Below are 21,794 nucleotides of genomic sequence, written 5' to 3'. Positions count from 1 at the left end.
TCTGTCATCCCCTTCTCCTCCTGCCTTCAATCTTTCCCAGCATCAGAGTCTTTTCAAATGAGTCAGCTCTTCCCATCAGGTGGCCAAACTATTGGAGTTTCAGCTTCAGCATCAGTCCTTCCAATGAATATTCAGGACTGATTTCTTTTAGGATGGACTGGTTGGATCTCCTTGCAGTCCAAGGGACTCTCAAGAGTCTTCTCCAACACCACAGTTCAAAAGCATCAATTCTTCAGTGCTCAACTTTCTTTATAGTCCAACTCTCACATACATACATGACTACTAGAAAAACCAGTCAGGGAAATTCCATTAGAAAGATCCAATTGAAGATAAGATTCTAGCCTTTTGCTATTATCTTCAGAGGGTCAGCAGAGAAGGCAATGGCACCTCACTCCAGTACTCTTGCCTGGGAAATCCCATGGATGGAGGAGCCTGGTAGACTGCAATCCATGGGGTCGCAAAGAGTCGGACACGACTGAGCAACTTCACTTTTACTTTTCACTTTTATGCATTGGAGAAGGAAATGGCAACCCATTCCAGTGTTCTTGCCTGGAGAATCCCAGGGATGGGGTAGCACAGAGTCGGTCACGACTGAAGTGACTTAGCAGCAGAAGATCAGTGACCCAAAGTTGGAAACAAATGGTACATCTAAACAGAAGAAAGGTTATTGACTTATGTATGGAGAAGAGTGTTTCAAGGTGCACTCATAGGTGTACTTGAGACTAAAACAGGGCAGATCATAAAGGCTGTGCTTTCTATGGTTTGGGTTTGCAGATACAGCAAATACAGACACTGACCCAGATACATTTGATTTTCAGATACATGATTTTTTGTGCATATACATATGCCTTGCAATACCTGAGAAATTCAATATTCTGAGATTTAATAATTTGAAATTCAAATTTAAGTGGTGCCTGGTATAGCATAGCAACATTAATGCAGAAAGACATGAATGGATAAACCATTGGGAGAGGTCTAACCTGACTTAGGTCTTACATGCTTTTAAATGTAGCAAAAAAACAGAGGAGTTTTGAGGGTATGAGGAATCAGGAACTCATTTTCATTCTGATAAATTATGATGATCATTAACAATCAAAGGAGATGTCAAGGGATCATATGACTATATATCAGAACTGAAAATGTCAATTGAGATTAATTGGCTAAAGTAACATTTCCAGTTATGCAAGCAAAGAGAATTTAAATAGAAACTATAAGAGGAGCAAACAGCTAACTGGGCACCTTCACATTTGAGAAAAAAGTCTGAAAAAGTAAAAAGAGAAAGGATATGGAAAAGGAGCAATTGGGTATACTGCAATTGAACCAAATGTGAGTGGTAGGGTGTAAGTAAGAGTTGGAGTGTATTTTAGTAATGAAAAGGGAAGTTGGTGAACCCGAGTACTACTCAGAGACAGTAAAAAGAGGTGGACCAAGACAAAAGGGATAAAGAGAGAATAGAAAACACCATAGAAATATTGATTTATGTGAAATTTTGCCATGAAGTAGAAGAAAATGGGATATTAGCAGGAAAGGACCAAGGAGAGAAAGAGGGCTTTTTATCTGTTTTTGATTTTGGGATGTACTTGAGAACAGAACGTAGTTAAGAAAATCACACCAGAAAAAAAAAAAAAAAATTAAAAGGAATCTCATAGAGTACAATGCTCTCCGTTGTGACTAGAGAGAAAGGAACTCAGTGCTCTTAGAGAAACAAATTAAATCCAGGAATTAAACTCTATGAAGAAACAACATAGTAAATGTTATTATCAGGGACATTATTTTGTTCAACATAACAATGTCTTTGTAACTACTCTAATAAAATACCTCCCCTAAAAAAAGTTAATTGCATTTTTAAAAAAATTGAGAGGCAATTTTAGTCATACCAATTTCAGATTATGTTTTAAGAACTTAGATAGCCTAGAGGAAGACTGATCATCATTCTATTTTAATGAGCTTTTTCCTGGAAACATATTTTGTTATCTCTTGATTGACTCTGCATTGTCATAGTTGAGGTGACATTAATTGTCTGTACAGGAAATCTGAAAATGATATAGTAAAGACGTTTTGTAATCCCAGTATCTCAATCCAGCAAGGGGTGAACAAATGTCACAATACTATGTCTATTTTACAAAAGTGAACTTACCAAATAAACACATGGAAACAACATTCAAAAACACATGTTAAATGAATGATAATTGTGTTTGGCTTGACTCTTAGTATAAAAACACTCCAGTTTACTAAGAAGCATTTTCTGACTCATTAAAATGTACTTCTCAAGAATTAGAATTTTTTTTTAAAACCTCATAGTTTTATTCTTTTCATCTCCAGAGGAGATTTTACTAAAATACACGGTGTGTCCAACATCTTATACTCTCTGTCCTTGCCTAAATTTATGAGAGGATTATAAAAATAATATTTTGACTCAGAAATATCCTTCAGTTCAGTTCAGTTGCTCAGTCATGTCTGAGTCTTTGCGACCCCATGAATTGCAACACACCAGGCCTCCCTGTCCATCACCAACTCCTGGAGTCCACCCAGACCCATGTCCACTGAGTTGGTGATGCCATCCAGCCATCTCATCCTCTGTCGTCCCCTTCTCGTCCTGCCCCCAATCCCTCCCAGCATCAGGGTCTTTTCCAATGAGTCAACACTTCTCACGAGGTGGCCAAAGTATTGGAGTTTCAGCTTCAGCATCAGTCCTTCCAGTGAACACCCAGGACTGATCTCCTTCAGGATGGACTGGTTGGATCTCCTTGCAGTCCAAGGGACTCTCAAGAATCTTCTCCAACATCAAAAGCATCAATTTTTTGGCACTCAAGCTTTCTTCACAGTCCAATTCTAACATCCATACATGACTCCTGGAAAAACCATAGCCTTGACTAGATGGACCTTTGTTGGCAAAGTAATGTCTCTGCTTTTTAATATGCTATCTAGGTTGGTCATAACTTTCCTTCCAAGGAGTAAGCATCTTTTAATTTAGAATAATAGAAATCCACTGATAGATTACACATAGATGATGGATCATGTTACCTCCCAATGTGCATCCTCTTAAGGGTACAAAGTACAGTTTAACTATAATAAGAAACTTTCCTCACTTTCCTTGTGCTTCCCAATGGGAGGAATTGTCACACTAATTTTAATTAAGTGAGCAATAACACTAGGAATATGCAAGAGAACTCAGTATGACAGTTTCAAAACAAACTTAATAATTGAATATGTTGATAAGGGACTTGGTTTAGCACATTAATAAACATAAATGCATGTTAGTCTATTGGATATTTTCTTAGAATATAAATCTAATATTAATGAACAAACTAATTTTTATAACTATATATTCAATTTAGAAAAACAAGTGGAGAAATCACATTTCAAGAAATAACTCCTATTTTGCAGTCCTTCAATAGAAATTGAACATAAATGTGAATTAGTCATTGGCATAGGCAGAAAAATATAACACACATTTTGCTCAGACTTTGCTTACTGGAAATTTTAACTGGTTGGATTATGATCTACATCATGGGAATAAAAGATACATTATGGTTTCAATATAGGAAAGAAATGAATCCCTGAAGAAGATAATTTGGATCAAGAGGATAAGAATCTTTGAGTAAAAAGGAGTTGTTAGTCTTACAAAAAATTTTTTAAAGTTTAGTGAAACAAACTGAGGTCAAGAGCAAATAAGATTAAGATCAACAAATATCTTTCTTACTATACTGAAGGTGCCAGGTGGTTAAAATAAAACATAATCTGGGACGGGACTGTGTAGGTGTGAGTCTGCGTCTCCTCATTCAAGTCCTTAATTGGACAAGAGGAATCCAAACTGGGATGGCAACATAGCAATCCTGCTGAATTTATCTGAGGTTTCATCTTTGGTTGTAAACAATAAACTAATTAGATCAGTCATAAAGTTAGCCAATGGCATGAAGGCGTGCTGGGTCACACCCACACTGAGGGCGTATAAAAGGCCCTCTGCAGGGAGAACTCTCCACACTCAAGTGACACTTCTACTCTCCTTCTCCACCCGAGAACAACCTCAACAACCAACACCATGTGTGGCTACTACGGAAACTACTATGGCGGGCTCGGCTGTGGCAGCTACGGCTACGGAGGCCTGGGCTGTGGCTATGGCTCCTGCTATGGCTCTGGCTTCCGCAGGCTGGGCTGTGGCTATGGCTGTGGCTACGGCTATGGCGCCCGCTCTCTCTGTGGAAGTGGCTACGGCTATGGCGCCCGCTCTCTCTGTGGAAGTGGCTACGGCTATGGCGCCCGCTCTCTCTCTGGCTGTGGCTATGGATGCGGCTCTGGCTATGGCTCTGGTTTTGGCTACTACTATTGAGGATGCCACGGAAGACTCTCATCCTCTACACATGGACATCAGGATTCACCAATTCTGAATGAACCCCATACATTCTTCATCCTGCTAAAGCCTTGCCTTCTGGTGCCCTCTGCATCTGATACACCAACCCTTCCCTTTCTGAATTTAATGTCTAAAGAGTGGAAGAATGTGAAATTCATTTGAGAACTCTAGTCATGATCTCTCATTAGAATGATGCCATCACAGAAACTCTTTTGACCTTCATGCAGAAGGCTTTTCTCTATTTTCCTAATAAACCTGTTCAATATAGAATCATAAACCTGTTTCTTTCTTTTCTTTTTTTTTTCATTTTAAATGCATTATTTGTCATTTGGGGCTTCCCTGGGTGACTCACTGGTTAAAAACTCACCTGCCAATACAGGAGACACAGGTTTGATCCTTGGATCAGGAGGATCCCCTGGTGAGAGAAATGGCAACCCACTCCAGTATTCTTGCATTGGAAATCCCACGGAGCTTGGTGGGCTACAGTTCAGAGAATCACAAAAAGAGTCAGACACAACTTAGCAACTAAACAACAACAAAAGAATATGTCCTTTTGGTTTTCTTTTTTCCTTTTTTGAACTAAAGAAAAGAATCTTCTTTAGAGAATAGCTTCTTTTAGTATTTCTACTTTAGTTGCTCTACCAAATTCTTCACTTGTAACATAAGAAAGTAGAGGTCTTAAAGCCTTCAGTGTCCTGCTCTGGTAAAGCAGTGATCTGTGCTTGCTGGTCCATCATGAGGATTAAAGAAATTTACATCTGCCAATGTAGGTAAGCGTTGCCTGGATACAATGTGTATTCCAAACAAATTATTCCAAATTCTTCATCTACGTGGAGTCCTTTAGAAAATACAATCTGATATATAGTTATCAAATTCTAATTTCAGTTTTAGGTATATTTAAACAAAAAGTGTTTCCTGTGCTACCCCAGCACAAGAAGGAAAGAAATTTTAACCTACCCTGCCTTCACCAAACTTTTAAATGCCTTGAACTATAGTTTTTTGTTTTTTTTTAAGTGACACCTTTTCTAACATCCACTGTGTATTTCAGTTTAGAGCCATTTAATAGTATCTGATACTCTTGTTATCTGACACATATTAATGTATTTTACTTATCCCCTCTTTGTTACCCAAAGTTTTCACACTTTTTGCATTCTGTTATTTAAAATTCTTATCCACATTTTTTACCCTCTGTGCTCAGGTTCACACTTTCAGGCAGGAAATTTAGGCATTGAAAAATGAATCACTGCAGATTTTAGTACTCCAAGAATAATATTTTTCTAGATTTAAATTCATTTCTCCCAGAAGTTAATTTAAAAATTTTTGAATTCCTCAATTAATTATAGGAAGTAATATTATGAGTACCTAAAACTGTCCACCTATATTGATTTGGCAGTTTTTAATATTTTGCAAGTTTTGTTTCCTCTGTCTGTCTTTCTCTTTCTTCCTCTATCTCTCTCTTTCTCTGTGTCTCTCTTCCTACACATACACACACACACACACACACACACACACACACATATTCATATACTCAAACACCCAAACATTATTCCTGAAACATATGAAAATATACTGCAAACTTCATGACACTTCATTCTTAAATGAATATAATAAGATATGTGCTAAGTCTCTGCAGTTGTGACCGACTCTTTGCAACCCACAGACTGCAACCGCCAGGCTCATCTGTCCATGGGATTTGCCAGGCAAGAAAACTGGAGTGGGTTGCCATTTCCTTCTCCAACGGTAAGATATGGCTCCCCACATAACCAAAATTCCATTATCACAAAAAGAAATATAGTTCTGATACAATTCTATTATCTAATTCTTAATCTTCCCAACCCAGGGATCAAACCCGAGTCTCTGCAATCTTCTTCATTGGCAGATGGGTTCTTTACCATTAGCACCACGTGGGAAGCCCATATAATTCATAATCTAGGTTTAATTTTTCCAATTTTTGTAGCTTTATTTTTGATACAGAATCCAATTTGTACAAATCGTCATACTTTGCAATTTATTGTCTGTTGTAATCTAACATTTCATAAAATCTAGAGCATTTCCACAGGCTTTCAAGATTTCATGTTGTTAATACACGAATACATTTTTTAACATTCTGAGACAATCATTCACTGATGATCATCACTGACTCAAGGGAGATGAATTTGAGTAAACTCCGGGAGTGGTGATGGACAGGGGGTCTGGCGTCTTGTGGTCCATGGGGTCGTGAAGAGTCAGACACGATTGAGCGAATGAACTGAACTGAACTGAGACTATGTCACCATCAGTTTTTCTATGATTGTATCAATTATAATAATCATATATTTCTTAAACCAATATTTCCAAGACTAAAATTAAGATCATTACACATGTCAAAAATTAAGCTTATAGTTCAATCAAGTATATAGAGTGTGTATAATGTAGAATGCCCTCAGCTAACTAGCAACCCTCATAAGAGATCATGCCTACTTCCAATCCCCAGTGATTGATCAGAGTGGTGGTATAACATGCCTTGTTCAATCCCAGTAACTGTTCGGACATCCCCATCCACAGTCCCACAGATGGTTTCCTGAGGTTTCCACTGAGTGCTATGTCAACTCAACTTTATCCTCTATCGAAATCTTTTTTCTCTTTCTTTTCACAACATTCACTCAAGAATAGATTGCTCCAATAAATCTTTTACAGAAGAATAATCTATTAAGGTCATGTAGTGCATTCAGTTGTCATGCTGTCAAGTATTTCCCATAATCATAAATTTTTTGTAGATTATAGCAATTTTTTTTTCTTTTAAAGCATGCTTCAGTTTAGCTTTAAAGTTTCCAAGTGATTAGAACAAGATTATGAATTCTGTCAAAATAGTGAATAGGTTTGCTTTTTATTATATCTATTTTTAGGCACTTATTGATTTGCTTCATTACTTATGATAACTTTGCAACTTGGTCAGTTGTAAATATTAGATTCTTCTGCTCAAAAGTTACTTTTATTATTTTTTTTTGCAATTAAGAAGTATTTTGGTAGAGATGTTTTGTGACTGTATAAATATTCCATTCATATGCCACAGTTTACCACATCTTATCATTTATTTTCCTTTCTTGCCTAATTATTTATTATGATGGATTGCAAATGTTGACTTTTCTGATTTTCATTGTATTTTTTTCAAATACATTAACAGGTATTCTACTGAAAACAGTTTTTCTTTTTACTCGATTGTTCATTTACATGGGTTTAAATTCATGGATTTCTATTATAAATAATCCACTATTATTATAAAAGGGATAGCAATTCCCAGACTGTCTCATCAGTTAGAAAGTACATATAATTACGTTGCACTAAGATTTAAGTTGTGCCTATGACATTGTGCAAATGCTGCAACTTCTTTGAGCTTGGCATTCTTACATAAAAATTACAAACTATTCTAGGATTTTTGCGAGAGCTAAGTGTGTTAAAATATGTAAAGCACTTAGATAATGCTTGGAATTTAATAAATGCTTTGTATGTGTTATCATTTACTATTGTATGCACTGTTTATTTTGTCTTTTTTTTCCTCTGTCTTTGATTTTATCTAAGAATATTCTATCTTATCTGCTGTTATTCATAGAATTCTACATCCAAACTTTGAATAACTTTTAATTATTGTGTTAATAAAGTAATATTAACTAAAGTTGTTAGCTATTTACTATAGAGCAATCACTGTGCAAAATACCTTATGTGCATTATCTCATATTATTCTCAGAACCACTGTAAGATGTGGTAAAACTCTCCATTTTACAACATTCAAAAAGGAAGGATATAAAGTAACTTACTCAAGTGGCAGCTCTTATAACTAAACTTTTTTCCTCTTTTTATATAGATATAAAATATTCTTTTCTGGTCTAGATATTTTCCCCAGAAAAGGCAAAGGAGCACTCATAATTTCCTTTTATTTTTGAGTGTAAATTCAGGGTATAAACTTGAAACCATGGAAAAAATATTTTATAATTTAAACACAGAATTTTAAAAATGTACAAAATACTAACGTAAAAGATAAAGAAAAGTCCAGTCTTTTTCAGGCCTAGTGTTCCATAATTTCAAACTATTTGCTGTCAGTCAAGTCTCATGTAGCTCAGTGATAACATTTGGCTTTTAGCAGTAAGCAATCTCTCACATGAAAATGAGATAAATCCTTAAAGGAAAACAATGGATTGGGGGAGGAAGTAATATTATAGAAGGAGAAGTTCAAGGTTAAGGTTCAATACTATGATTTGTTGAATGTCAATATAAAGTAAGGCAAAATTATTGTTTTTCTGGAGCAGGTCAGAGTTTGTCAATAAAAATGGTATTTACTGCCATAAAGATTAGTTACAAAGGGCAATTTAAATATGTCATGGGTAAGGATTTGAGGATGAGACAATTGATTCTGTTAATGACCCACTAACTGGCTCAGATGTGGTGAAACAAAACATATCTGCTCAATGCTTGTGAAGTCATCCCTAAAACCTGTAGTCAACAGATTACTCATATTGGTCCTGAAAAATTAGCCAATAGCATGAGTGTTTGTGGTGGATCACACCCACAATGAGGGCGTATAAAACGTCCTCTGCAGGGAGAACTCTCCACACTCAAGTGACACTTCTACTCTCCTTCTCCACCCGAGAACAACCTCAACAACCAACACCATGTGTGGCTACTACGGAAACTACTATGGCGGGCTCGGCTGTGGAAGCTACGGCTACGGAGGCCTGGGCTGTGGCTATGGCTCCTGCTATGGCTCTGGCTTCCGCAGGCTGGGCTGTGGCTACGGCTATGGCGCCCGCTCTCTCTGTGGAAGTGGCTATGGATGCTGCTCTGGCTATGGCTCTGGCTTCCGCAGGCTGGGCTGTGGCTACGGCTGTGGCTATGGCTATGGCGCCCGCTCTCTCTGTGGAAGTGGCTATGGATGCTGCTCTGGCTATGGCTCTGGCTTTGGCTACTACTATTGAGGATGTGGTAGAAGACTCCCATCCTCCAATTCACCAGTTCTGGACCCCAAAAGTTCTCTGCCTCACCCTCAGATGATGCTCATTGTACACAACACTACAGACTTCTGATATGATTTGCTAAAGGCCTGATATATGTATCTGATGCCACTTGATATCTGGAAGAATATGAAATTCACCTTATGAGCTGATGTTCTTCTTCACATTGAGATGATTTTGGTATAGATTCATTTTCATAATTTTATCCTAAATTTGTTTCTATTTTCCTAATAAATTTTGAACTAATAAATGAGGAGAAGAAAACTTGTTTCATTTTTGTCTATTTATTATGCACAATCTGCCTTTTATTTTTTGGTTGTTATCAGGGTAACAATTACTTTTCTTTGGGAAATACTTTCCTCAATCTTTATTTATTTTTGCTGTACTGATTTCTAGATTTGTAACTTCAGAAAAGTCTGTGATGCTAATGATGAGAAAACAGAAAGAGAAATTAAGTAAACAATCCCACTCACCATTGTGGCAAAAAGAATAAAATACCTAGGAATAAATCCACCTAAAGAAACAAAAGACCTATATATAGAAAACTATAAAACATTGATGAAAGAAATCAAAGATGACAGAAATAGATGGAGAAATATACTATTTTCATGGATTGGAAGATTCAATACACTGAAAATGAGTATACTACCCAAAGGAATCTGTAGATTCAATGCAATCCCTATCACGCTACCAATGGTATTTTTCACAGAAGTAGAACAAATAATTTCACAATTTATATGGAAATACAAAGACCTTGAATCGCTAAGGCAATCTTGAGAAAGAAGAATGGAACTGGAGAAATCAACCTGCCTGACTTCAGACAATACTACAAAGCCACAGTCATCAAGAAAGTATGGTATTGGCACAAAGACAGAAAGATAGATCAATGGAACAAAACAGAAAGCCCAGAGATAAATCAACACATCTATGGACACCTTATCTTTGACAAAGGAGGCAAGAATATACAATGCCGAAAACAGTCTCTTTAACAAGTGGTGCTGGGAAAACTGATCAACCACCTCTAAAGGAATGAAACTAGAACACTTTCTAACACTATACACAAAAATAAACTCAAAATGGATTAAGGATCTAAATGTAAGACCAGAAACTATAAAACTCCTAGAGGAAAACACAGGCAAATCACTCTCTGATATAAATCACAGCAAGATCCTCTAGGACCCACCTTCCAGAGTAATGGAAATAAAAGCAAAAATAAACAAATGGGATCTAATTAAACTTAAAAGCTTTTGCACAATGAAAGAAACTATAAGCAAGGTGAAAAGACAGCCTTCAGAATGGGAGAAAATAATAGCAAACAAAGCAACTGACAAGGAATTAATCTGAAAAATATACAAGCAAGTCATGCAGCTCAATACCAGAAAAATATATGACCCAATCAAAAAATGGGCCAAAGAACTAAACAGACATTTCTCCAAAGAAGACATACAGATGGCTAACAAACACACGAAAATTTGCTCAACATCACTCATTATCAGAGAAATGCAAATCAAAACCTCAATGAGGTACCATCTCACACCAGTCAGAATGGCTGCTATCAAAAAGTCTACAAACAATAAATGCAGGAGAGAGTGTGGAGAAAAAGGAACCCTCTTGCACTGTGGGTGGGAATGCAAACTAGTACAGCCAATAGGGAGAACAGTGTGGAGACTCCTTAAAAAACTGGAAATAGAACTGCCATAAGACCCAGCAATCCCACTGCTGGGCATACACATTGAGGAAACCAGAATTGAAAGAGACACATGTATCCCAATGTAAATTAATTAATTTTAAATATATATAAATATTAAAATATAAATTAAATATATTATATATTTATATTATATTTAATATATAAATTAAATATACATTAATATATATATTAAATATATAAATAAGTGTGTATATATATATATATATATATATATATATGAAAAGTCTGTGATGACCTAGAAGAGTGAGATGGGGAGGGGGGGTGTGAGGAAAGCTCAAGATAATGGGGATATATGTGTACTTATGGCTGATTCACATTGTTGTACAGCAGAAACCAACATAACATTGTAAAACAATTATCCTCCAATTAAAAATAACTTGAAAAAAATGTGAATTTTGTAGATCTCAGTTTCTTGTATGGTAAGAGAAGGAAATTTTTTTTTCTTATGATGAATTTAGCTCTTCATATTTTTTTGCTCTATAGATGTATATAGTCTTTCAGTTGGTAGTTCAGGATGCCTCTAGTCTCAAGAGAAATCTGGCATGTTGGACTGAAGTTGACATTCCTCTATGTGACCAGAGAGCAGAGCGTACTCAAGAATTTTCATTTATAGGGCTTAGGTAGGATATTTAGGGGGCTTCCCTGGTAGCTCAACTGGTAAAGAATTCATGTGCAATGCAGGAGACCCTGGTTCAATTCCTGGTCAGGAAGATCCCATGGAGAAGAGATAGGCTACCCACTCCAGTATTTTGGGGCTTTCCTGGTAGCTCAGACAGAAAGAAACTCACACATTCGTACATGACTATTGGAAAAACCATAGCTTTGACTAAGGACATTTTTTGGCAAAGTGATGTCTCTGTTTTTTAATACACTGTCTGCATTTGTCAACTATTCTTCCAAGGAGCAAGCATTTTTCATGACTGCAGTCACTGTCTGCAGTGATTTTGGAGAACAAGAAAATAAAATCTGTGTTTCCAATTTTTTCCCATCTACTGGCCATAAAGTGATGGGTTGGATGCCATGATCTTAGTTTTTTAAATGCTTAGTTTTAAACCAGACGATGTAGATCATAAGGTCCACTTTTTTTTTTTTGCATACGTCATTCCTTGAAGGTGTTGATTATACAGTTACATTGTGAACTCCCAATGAAAGGGCCCATTTGGGAAGGAATTGAAAGTGGCCTCTAGTCAATAGCCAGCAAGGAACAACAGGAAACCCTCAGTCCAACAATCTGCAAGTAACTGAACCATCGCAACAAACATGTGGGTTTAGAAATGTATCTTCTCCAGGCAATCTTTCAGATGATACCACAGATTTTGCTGGCATAATGACTGTAGCCTCTTGAAAAATTCTTAATAGAGGACTCTGCTAAGTTGTGTCTAGAGTAGAGACCAACAGAAAATAAGTGACATAACATGTGGTTATTAAGCTGTTAAGTTTTTGCTAATAGCATTATATAACCATTACAGACACCATCTCCAAAATGATTGAACTAAGACATTTAAGCCACTATTATCACCATAATCCATGAGGTAAAGATAAACACTCTTGAACTAAATGGGAGAAAATTATATCTTCAGCAGAGAAACAGAAATGTAGAAAATAATGAATGGCAATTTTGTAAACAAAAAGCACAATATCTGAATTTTAAAATACTATTGAATTAGTTCAACTGCAGAATTGAGATGTCAGAGGAGTCAGACAACTGGATGATAATGAATAGAAATTGTTGAATTTGCAGAGCTAAGAAAATACAGCTTTAAATACAAGTGGAGTCTCAGAAATGTGTGGAATGTACCAAAAATTCTAACGTTTGTGGCATTGGAATCTCAAAAGGGGGGAGAAAGTATTTTGGTGCAGAAATCATATTTGAAAAAATAATGGTTCAAAATTTCCCAAATTTGATAGAAAGTCATAGATTTATAGTAAAGAAGCTGTAACTCTCAATCAGAATAAACTCAAAGGAAGTTATCTTCAAGTACATCATAATCAAGCTTCTATTAACAAATAAAAAGGGAAAATTCTTAAAAGCAACTGGAGATAAACCACACATTACTTATAGAGAATAATAATTCAAATTACTGTTGGATTTCTTATCTGACATAATGAAGTCCAGAAGACAGTGGAAAACATGCCTAAAAGTGTTTATAAAAAATAATCCAACATTCTATTCCCAATAATATCTTTCAGGAATTAAGGTGAAATAAAAACTTTTTCAGATGAAGAAAAACTGAGGAGTTGTGTCCAGGAGAAATTTTCTAAACAAAGGCAATATTTTCAGGTTAAAGGAAAATAATAGCAAACTGACACTTGGTACTTCAGAAATAAAGGGAAGACATATAAATTAGCAAACATTTGGGTGAAAAAATAATTATTTTTATCCTTTTAAGTTCTTTAAAGTACATATGATTGCTGAAAGCAAAAACTTGTAATAGTGAATGAAGAGACTTGAAGGTAGGTCAATATAATATACATCAGTGTAACAAGAAGAAACAATGGTAAAGGGGATTGCAAACTTTTAAGACTTATGCTTTTTAGTTTAAGTAGCAAAATAGTAGCCCTAAGAATACTGTCAAAGATTAGTTATATAAGCTATAATCCCTATACTAACCTCTAAAACTTACAAAGGTATACCAAATGGTAAAGAATCTGCCTGCAATTCAAGAAAACTGGGTTCAATCCCTGGGTTGGAATATCCCCTGGAAAAGGGAATGGCCACCCACTCCAGTATTCTTGCCTGGAGAATTCCATGGACAGAGGAGCCTAGAATATGGGCTTGCAAAGAGTGGACACAACTGAGCAATTAACTTTCACTTTCAGCCAAAAAGCACTAGATAAATTAAAACCTGATATTAAATATATTCAAAGAATACAAAATAAGACAGAGAAGTGGAAACTGAGAAATAGAAACCAGAAACAGTTAGTAAAATGATAAAACTAATTCCAGTCATGTCAACAATTAAATTACATGTAAATATGTAAATACACAATTAAAAGACAGATCTTCAAATTGACAAAACCAGATCCAGCCATACATTGTGTATAAGAAATCATTTCAAATGTGTGTGTTTGTCTACATATGTGTCTTTGTGTGTGTCTAAGGGAGATTTTCTGGGAATATTAAAAATATTTCAAGCTAAATAAAAATGAAAATAGAAGGTATCAAAATTTGTTAAATGAAATAAAGTAGTGTTTAAAGAGAAATTTATAGCAACAAATTTTACACTGAAAAAAGAAGAAAACTCTATATTAGTAATTTAAGCTTTCTCTAAAATAATTACTAAAGAAGCACCCATAAGGAAAGGAAGAAAATAATACAGTAGATTACTGGATCAATATATTTTGAATTGAGAAACAGAGAAAATAAATGGAACTAAAAAGTGATTCCATGAAAAGTTCGATTAAATTGATAAACCTCTAGCAGGACTGAAAAAGAAAAAAAAAAAAAGAAGATATTTTAACAACAGTAAGAATTAAATACTCTGAAGAAGTATCACTAAAGACCTTACAATAACCAAGATAAGAAACAACAACAACGGCAACAACAAAATACATCATGCTCATAAATTTAATAACTTAGATAAAATTGACCTATTCCTTAAAAGGCAGAACATTTCAAAGCTAGGTCAAAAGGAAATAGATCATCTAAATGGCCACATAACTAATGGAAAAATATACTTTCTGATTAAAGTCATTCTAATAAAGAAAACTCCTGGTTTATGTAATTTCACCTGTAAATCCCATCAAACATGTAAGGAAGAAATAATACCAACATTTTGGACTCTCTCCAGAAAAAAAGGAGAAAGAGTTTAAAAAGAAAAAAAAATGGAGGGAACAGGTCTTCACTCACTATAAAATCAGTGTTTCACTGATACTAAATCTGAGAATTAGATTTCAGCAGAGTTCTCATCAATCACTAACTGATAAGGTGGCTCACTGCATCTATACTGCTCATACAAATAATACAGTCATTTGCTGAACTTGTATTTTCTTCTAGGGGTCTGGAATTTTGTAGGCACCTTTTTGACATTATACAGGTGGCATTGATCAAGACTATCCCCAAGAAAAAGAAATGCAAAAAGGCAAAATGGTTATCTGAGGAGGCCTTACAAATAGCTGAGAAAAGAAGAGAAGCAAAAGGCAAAGGAGAAGAGGAAAGATATACCCATCTGAATACAGAGCCCCAAAGAATAGCCAGGAGAGATAAGAAAGCCTTCCTCAGTAATCAGTGCAAAAAAAAAAAAAAAAAAAAAAAATAGAGGAAAACAATAGAATGGGAAAGACTAGAGATCTCTTCAAGAAAATTAGAGATACCAAGGGAAATTTTCATGCAAAGATGGGCACAGTATGGTGTGTGTTAGGTATGGACCTAACAGAAGCAGAAGATATTAAGAAGAGGTGGCAAGAATACACAGAAGAACTGTACAAAGAAGATCTTCACGACCCAGATAATCATGATGGTGTGATCACTCACCTAGAGCCAAACATTCTGGAATGTGAAGTCAAGTGCGCCTTAGGAAATATCACTATGAACAAAACTAGTGGAGGTGATGGAATTCCAGTTGAGCTATTTCAAATCCTAAAAGATGATGCTGTGAAAGTGCTGCACTCAATATGTCAGCAAATTTGGAAAACTCAGCAGTGGCCACAGGACTGGAAAAGGTCAGTTTTCATCCCAATCCCAAAGCAAGGCAACACCAAAGAATGTTCAAGCTACCGCACAATTTCATTCATCTCACATGCCAGCAAAGTAATGCTTAAAATTCTCCAAGTCAAGTTATATCATTACGCTAACTGTGAACTTCCAGATGTTCAAGCTGGTTTTAGAAAAGGCAGAGGAACCAGAGATCAAATTGCCAACATCTGTTGGATCATCAGACAAGCAAGAGAGTTTCAGAAAAACATCTACTTATGCTTTATTGACTTTGCCAAAGCCTTTGACTGTGAATCACAGCAAACTGTGGAAAATTCTGAAAGAGATGGGAATACCAGACCACCTGACCTGCCTCCTGAGAAATCTGTATGCAGGTCAGGAAGCAACAGTTAGATCAGGACATGAAACAACAGACTGGTTCAAAATTGGGAAAGGAGTACGTCAAGACTGTATATTGTCACCCTGCTTATTTAAGTTACATGCAGAATATATCATGAAAAATTCTGGACTGGATGAAGCAGAAGCTAGAATCAAGATTGCTGGGAGAAATATGAATAACCTCAGATATGCAAATGACACCACCCTTACGGCAGAAAGTGAAGAATAATTAAAGAGCCTCTTGATGAAAGTGAAAGAGGAGAGTGAAAAAGTTGGCTTAAAATTCAACATTCAGAAAACTAAGATCATGGTATCTGGCCCAATCACTCCATGGTAAATCCATGGGGAAACAGTGACAGACTTTATTTTTGGGGGCTCCAAAATCTCTGCAGATCATGACTACAGCCATGAAATTAAAAGATGTGTGCTCCTTGGAAGAAAAATTATGACCAACCTAGACAGCATTATAAAAATGCAGAGACATTACTTTGCTGACAAAGGTCCATCTAGTCAGAGCTTTTGTTTTTCCAGTAGTCATGTATGGATGTGAGAGTTGGAATGTAAAGAAAGCTGAGTGACGAAAAATTGATGCTTTTGAACTGTGGTGTTGGAGAAGACTCTTGATAGCAAGGAGATCCAGCCAGTCCATCCTAAAGGAAATCAGTCCTGAACATTCATTGGAAGGGCTGATGCTAAAGCAGAAGGCCACCTGCTGCGATGAGGTGACTCATTTGAAAAGACCCTGATGCTGGGAAAGATTGAAGGGAGGAGGAGAAAGGGACTACAGAGGATGAGATGGTTGGATGGCATCACTGACTCAATGGACTTGAGTTTGAGTAAACTCTGGGAGTTGAGGATGGACAGGGAGGCCTGTTGTGCTACAGTCCATGGGGTCACAATGAGTCAGACATAACTGAGTGACTGAAGTGAAATTTTGATCTATGCTCAGTTAAAAACCTGGGCAGAAAAGTCATATATAGAATGGTTTATTTCTATTTTTAGGAGAAAGTTAATTTCTGTATGGATCCTCATGGATAGAAAGAGCTCACAAATTAGCACCCAAGTTAAGCATACAAATACCTCCTGAATCTTCCTGGCTCTCTTTCCTATTTGATCCAGCTGTGTACCCTTACTACTTTGCTGTAACAAACCTTACCCATGGGCACAATTTTATGCTTAATCCCATGAGCCCTTCTAGCAAATCTCCATAATGCAAGTGGCCTTGTGGATCCCCAACACTTTGATCTTCTGGAAAAGGCAAAAGTATAAGAATTTAGAACCAGGAGTTACTTACAGGGTTTAGGAGTGTGGGGAAGGACTGACTGCAAAGGGATTTTTAAAAAGCATGAGGGGTTTTATTGGGTGAGTGATGGCACCTTTGTGGCTGTGGTGGTTGTACCACAAGATCATGCATTTTTCAAAATTACAGAGCTCAAGAGTGAATCACAGAACCAAATGAGCAAATTTCTGTCTGCGTAATTGAAAAATAAAGCATAGGAAGAAAATTTGGGAAAGTGTGAAACTTTGCAGTCGATGGTCTCTGAAGGTGAAATATGCAGAATATTAACTATATGTTAAGCAACAATTAAACTGATTGACATTATCTCATTTAGTCTGAGAATTCCCAGCAGCAAAAACATGATCCCCTCTTTAACAAAAAAGGAAATTTACAGCATTAAAATAATTTTCAAAAATCACAAACCTAGAACTGGCAGAGCAGCTGAGGTTGAAATATCAACAGACTATATGTCATAAACAGGTAACACAACATTTTTTCGAATCAAGGTAGTTAATAATTGCAAAATTTTTAAAAAATTCTATTATATGTAATAAGTAGCAAGAAAACCAAGATTTTTATTCCAGATTTATTGAAAACAGTCTAAAGCAGAATGCATGAAAATTATCAATGTATCCCAATGATTGCTTCACTCCGGTAAAAGGAAATAAGTGATTCACAAGGTGGATATCACATTCTCTCACTTCTCAGGAGGTAAAGCCTGGGAATAAATGACTGTGGGTTTTAGATCCAGATGGGAGTAACCAGCAAATCACATCAGGAGTCTATGGTATAAGGTTTATCTCAACCTACAGTGGGCATTTAGCATTGTAGCCTGAATGTGTTCTTCTTGCTTACAAATTAGTCCTTGACCCATTTGATCTCAGAACCAGTTGTTGCCCTTCGTAAGCTCTGCCCTATGACATGGGGAGTTGATCCCTGTGGGTGCTGGGAGCCAGCACACGAGATCCCACCCATGACAAGGTCATGAGGAGAAAACCTGACAGGCAAGGCGGAGCAGGTTTTCAGGGATTCTGAAAAGCTGCCCCCGGTGCTCACCTTAAAGATGATATCTGTCTTTTTGATGCTTGCTTCAATAGACTACTCCCTAATTTCTGTGACACAGGCAGAAGGCCTTCCCCATCTCTTTCCAAATAAGAATCAATTTAAAACTTTAATCAATAAGTTTCCCAGGTTGTGGTATTTTATGAGATTATCCAGGATGAAAGGAGTGTTTCAACTTAAGCTCCTTTGCTGGTATTTTAGTTTGTTTGGCAAATGTATTTATGCCCTTGGTACTAATATGCATGACTGCTTATAATACCCTAATCATAAAATAATGTAAAGAACCTGATCATGTAAAGGCCCTAATAGACATAGAGCCTTTTGGGGGGGTGAGGAAGGGCTATTAGGCTATTTTCCTATTAGAAAACACAGGAAAAATTATTCTAAAAGTGGTTATTGGGTTAACGTTTGCTTGCTGTGTTTTTGCTCTTAATGTGCTAAGGTTGTGTTATGGAAACCATTGTTAATATAGTTATAGATCTAGAAAAATAAGAGCTTAGCCCTAGTGTGCTACCAATGAGATGGTTGTTAACTGTTAGCCAGGAGTGCTAGGCAGAGGCTGCCTCACTGAAGTCACAGAGTCTGTGTGGGGTAAACCTCTTAGATAAATTCAACTGACAACTTCTGCAGAAGAACTGACTTTTATGTTAACACAGTTATTCTTCTACTATGTTGTGACATGCTGTACTGTTGCCCTATGAGAATGTAACTTTTCTGTTAAGGTCACCACAGAAACAGAAATAGGTTTACATTCACCTGACCTGCATAAAATGTCAATAAGCCCCAAGGCCAGAAGATAATGTACAAGGCCCTCACAAACAAAGAAGTATGCAGAAAACACCCTGGTTTCATGAAGGACAAGCTGATGTAATGTTAAACTATCTTCCCCTTAGAAATGTACTAACTTAGGGTATTAAAGCTACGATAAAAAATAAAGCATTGCCAGACTCTGCTGGACACCCCCAGTCTGGTCTTTCTCTCTTTCTCCCTCTCTCTCTCTTTTTCTCTCTCTCTCCTCGCCGACACCGTTCATCCTGAGGGTACCCCTTGATCCCGCCAGGGCTGGACCCCGGCAAGTGGGCTTTTGTTTTCAAGCTCCCATATTCACTGCCTTCTGACTGGATGTAGCCCATCTGAGGTGAGAAATTGGAAGGCAGGAGAAAGCCAGGATGTTTCTTCACTCTCTCTGCCTCCAGCTCCTACTTGCAGGCCCACTTTGCTTCCAGCTTCTAGAGGGAAACCTTGGAGCCCTGAACTCCAGGAATGCCATCTCCTCCCTTCATCCCATCATTACTTTTGTCAATATATGAGGGCTTCAGGTACAGTGGCCCAGCTGGTAAAGAATCTGCCTGCAATGCAGGAGACCTGAGTTCAATACCTGGGTTGGGAAGATCCTCTGGAGAAGGGAAAGGCTACCAACTCCAGTATTCTGTCCTGGGGAATTTCATGGACTGTATAGTTCAATGGATCCCAAAGAGTTGGACATGACTGAATGACTTTCACTTTTTCAGGCACAGAAGATTGAATTAATGACACAGTTCTTGGTACAAGATATTCACTGATCAATGTCTTATCTTGTGTTTTTCAATAATAATAATTAAAACAGTTAAACAATTATTATTTAAATAATAACTTAAAATAATTTAAATAATTTAAAATGATAAGTATTTAAAATAATACTTTTTTAAAAGTATCCTTTTATTTCCATATCCATTTTTCATTTGCCTCCTCTCAAAAACTCACCATCCCAATGCATTTAAGGCTCACTTTTGTTTGTATTCTTGCAAAATATGAATTGATTTATGATCAGGTGGCTCAGTAGTAAAGAATCTGCCTATCAAGGCAGGAGATGCAAGAGATGTGAGTTGGATCCTTGGGTCAGGGAGATCCCCTGGAGAAGGTAATGGTAACCCACTCCAGTATTCTTGACTAGGAAACCCCATGGAGGAGGAGCCTGGTGGGCTATTGTTCATGGGGTTGCAAAGAGTTGGACACGACTGAGCACAACAGCACCCCACAGTGTAGACACAGGATGTGAGATTCATGTTTGGTGAATCATGACATTATGTGCATCTGAGATAAAAACATCCGGTGGTGTCCTCAATAAAAGTAGCTGGGACATCAATAGCCATACCACAGAGAGAGTGGGAGCCATAGCCACAGATTAGGCCCCCAGAGCAACAAATTCCACAGCCACGGCCCCCATAGCAGTTTCTATAGTACACACACAAGGTGTTGGTTGTTAAGATTGCCCTGCAGTAGAGAAGGATGTGGAAGTGTCCTTTCAGTCTAAACAACATCCCTGCAGAAGGCCTTTTATATGCCATCAAGGTGGGTGGGAACCACCACACATATCATGCCATTGGCTTACTTTATGACTAATCTAACTAGTTTTATGTTTCTCAACCATAAGATAAAGCCTCAGAGGTATTAAGGAAGCTTGTTTTATTCAGCTACTTGGGACTCTTCTGAAACAATTCAGTGCCAATAATAGAGGAGATGGTTGTACATATAAATTCCTTCATTACACTATGTCTTTTTTTAACTTCGATAAACAAGCATCATTTCAAGAAGTAGCATTTGCAGGATGCCAATTTTGACTCTCTCTTGGCACAAAATAAAATCTATATTCTTCTCCTTATCTTTCTATAACCAAAAGTATTCATTTTTAACCAATGAGTTTTGTTTCTATTTTGCTTCAAAACAATTTTTCCTTTTTAGGACTTTAGTTGTTTCTTCTCTGAAAGTATACAGCATAGAAAATCCCAACTGTCAATTGCATCATCTCTGTGATGCAATTAAGAAAGAGCCAGCTTTTTAAATTTTTCTAAAAAATGTTGAGCCAACAGTATCTTTTGGATTTTTACATTAACAAATTATTGTTTTATTTTTATATGCCTAATTCTTCTTCATATCACTAAATATGGTTTTTCTTATGAATTCCAATTTCTGTTCAGACCCTACCACCTGAAAGATTGGTAGTACTGTAATGGATCCCATTTTACTGAAACTTCTTTCAATTGTCATTTTCAATATATACATTTTTTAAACTTTTAAGACATATATGAACTACTGTCAATTGTGTGCTTATAAGCTTTAGTATATGAAATGTCAGTGTTTCACAAGGCAAGACTTTTTCTCTTTTTTTGGTAATCTCTTTCTAGTCAACAGAGAGATTTGGTCAAATTTAGAGATACACAATAATCAGCTAATACTCTGATTAACTGAATTTTTTCTTCAGATATTTGATTTTATCAATGTCTTAGATGAAGATAAGTTCATTTGTAAAGATACACAACATTAAATAGGTAATCTATTTTTATCAAATTCATGGAACTCTCTTAAATAATCATTGAAACATCATTTTATGTCAT

General features: G+C 36.5%; 2 protein-coding genes across 2 annotated transcripts; both read left to right on the top strand.

The window, feature by feature from the left end:
* The first annotated feature begins 3,996 nt into the window (after positions 1 to 3,996).
* LOC110135152 (keratin-associated protein 6-1-like) lies at positions 3,997 to 4,604 on the top strand. The gene has a single exon (XM_020890050.2). It carries the CDS (start codon positions 4,043 to 4,045, stop codon positions 4,328 to 4,330), a length of 288 nt encoding a protein of 95 aa, XP_020745709.1. The 5' UTR covers positions 3,997 to 4,042; the 3' UTR covers positions 4,331 to 4,604.
* A 4,347-nt stretch (positions 4,605 to 8,951) lies between these two features.
* On the top strand, positions 8,952 to 9,585 carry LOC110135155 (keratin-associated protein 6-1). Its single transcript, XM_020890053.2, has one exon. It carries the CDS (start codon positions 8,998 to 9,000, stop codon positions 9,298 to 9,300), a length of 303 nt encoding a protein of 100 aa, XP_020745712.2. The 5' UTR covers positions 8,952 to 8,997; the 3' UTR covers positions 9,301 to 9,585.
* The last annotated feature ends 12,209 nt before the right edge of the window (positions 9,586 to 21,794 follow it).

Source organism: Odocoileus virginianus, chromosome 25 (assembly GCF_023699985.2).
Source record: "Odocoileus virginianus isolate 20LAN1187 ecotype Illinois chromosome 25, Ovbor_1.2, whole genome shotgun sequence".
NCBI lineage: Eukaryota > Metazoa > Chordata > Mammalia > Artiodactyla > Cervidae > Odocoileus > Odocoileus virginianus.
This window is presented reverse-complemented; position numbering and strand designations above follow the sequence as displayed.

What these genes read in the sequence shown, in the direction of transcription:
- LOC110135152 (XM_020890050.2), top strand. Translation starts at nt 4,043, where the DNA reads ATGTGTGGCTACTACGGAAACTACTATGGCGGGCTCGGCTGTGGCAGC.
- LOC110135155 (XM_020890053.2), top strand. Translation starts at nt 8,998, where the DNA reads ATGTGTGGCTACTACGGAAACTACTATGGCGGGCTCGGCTGTGGAAGC.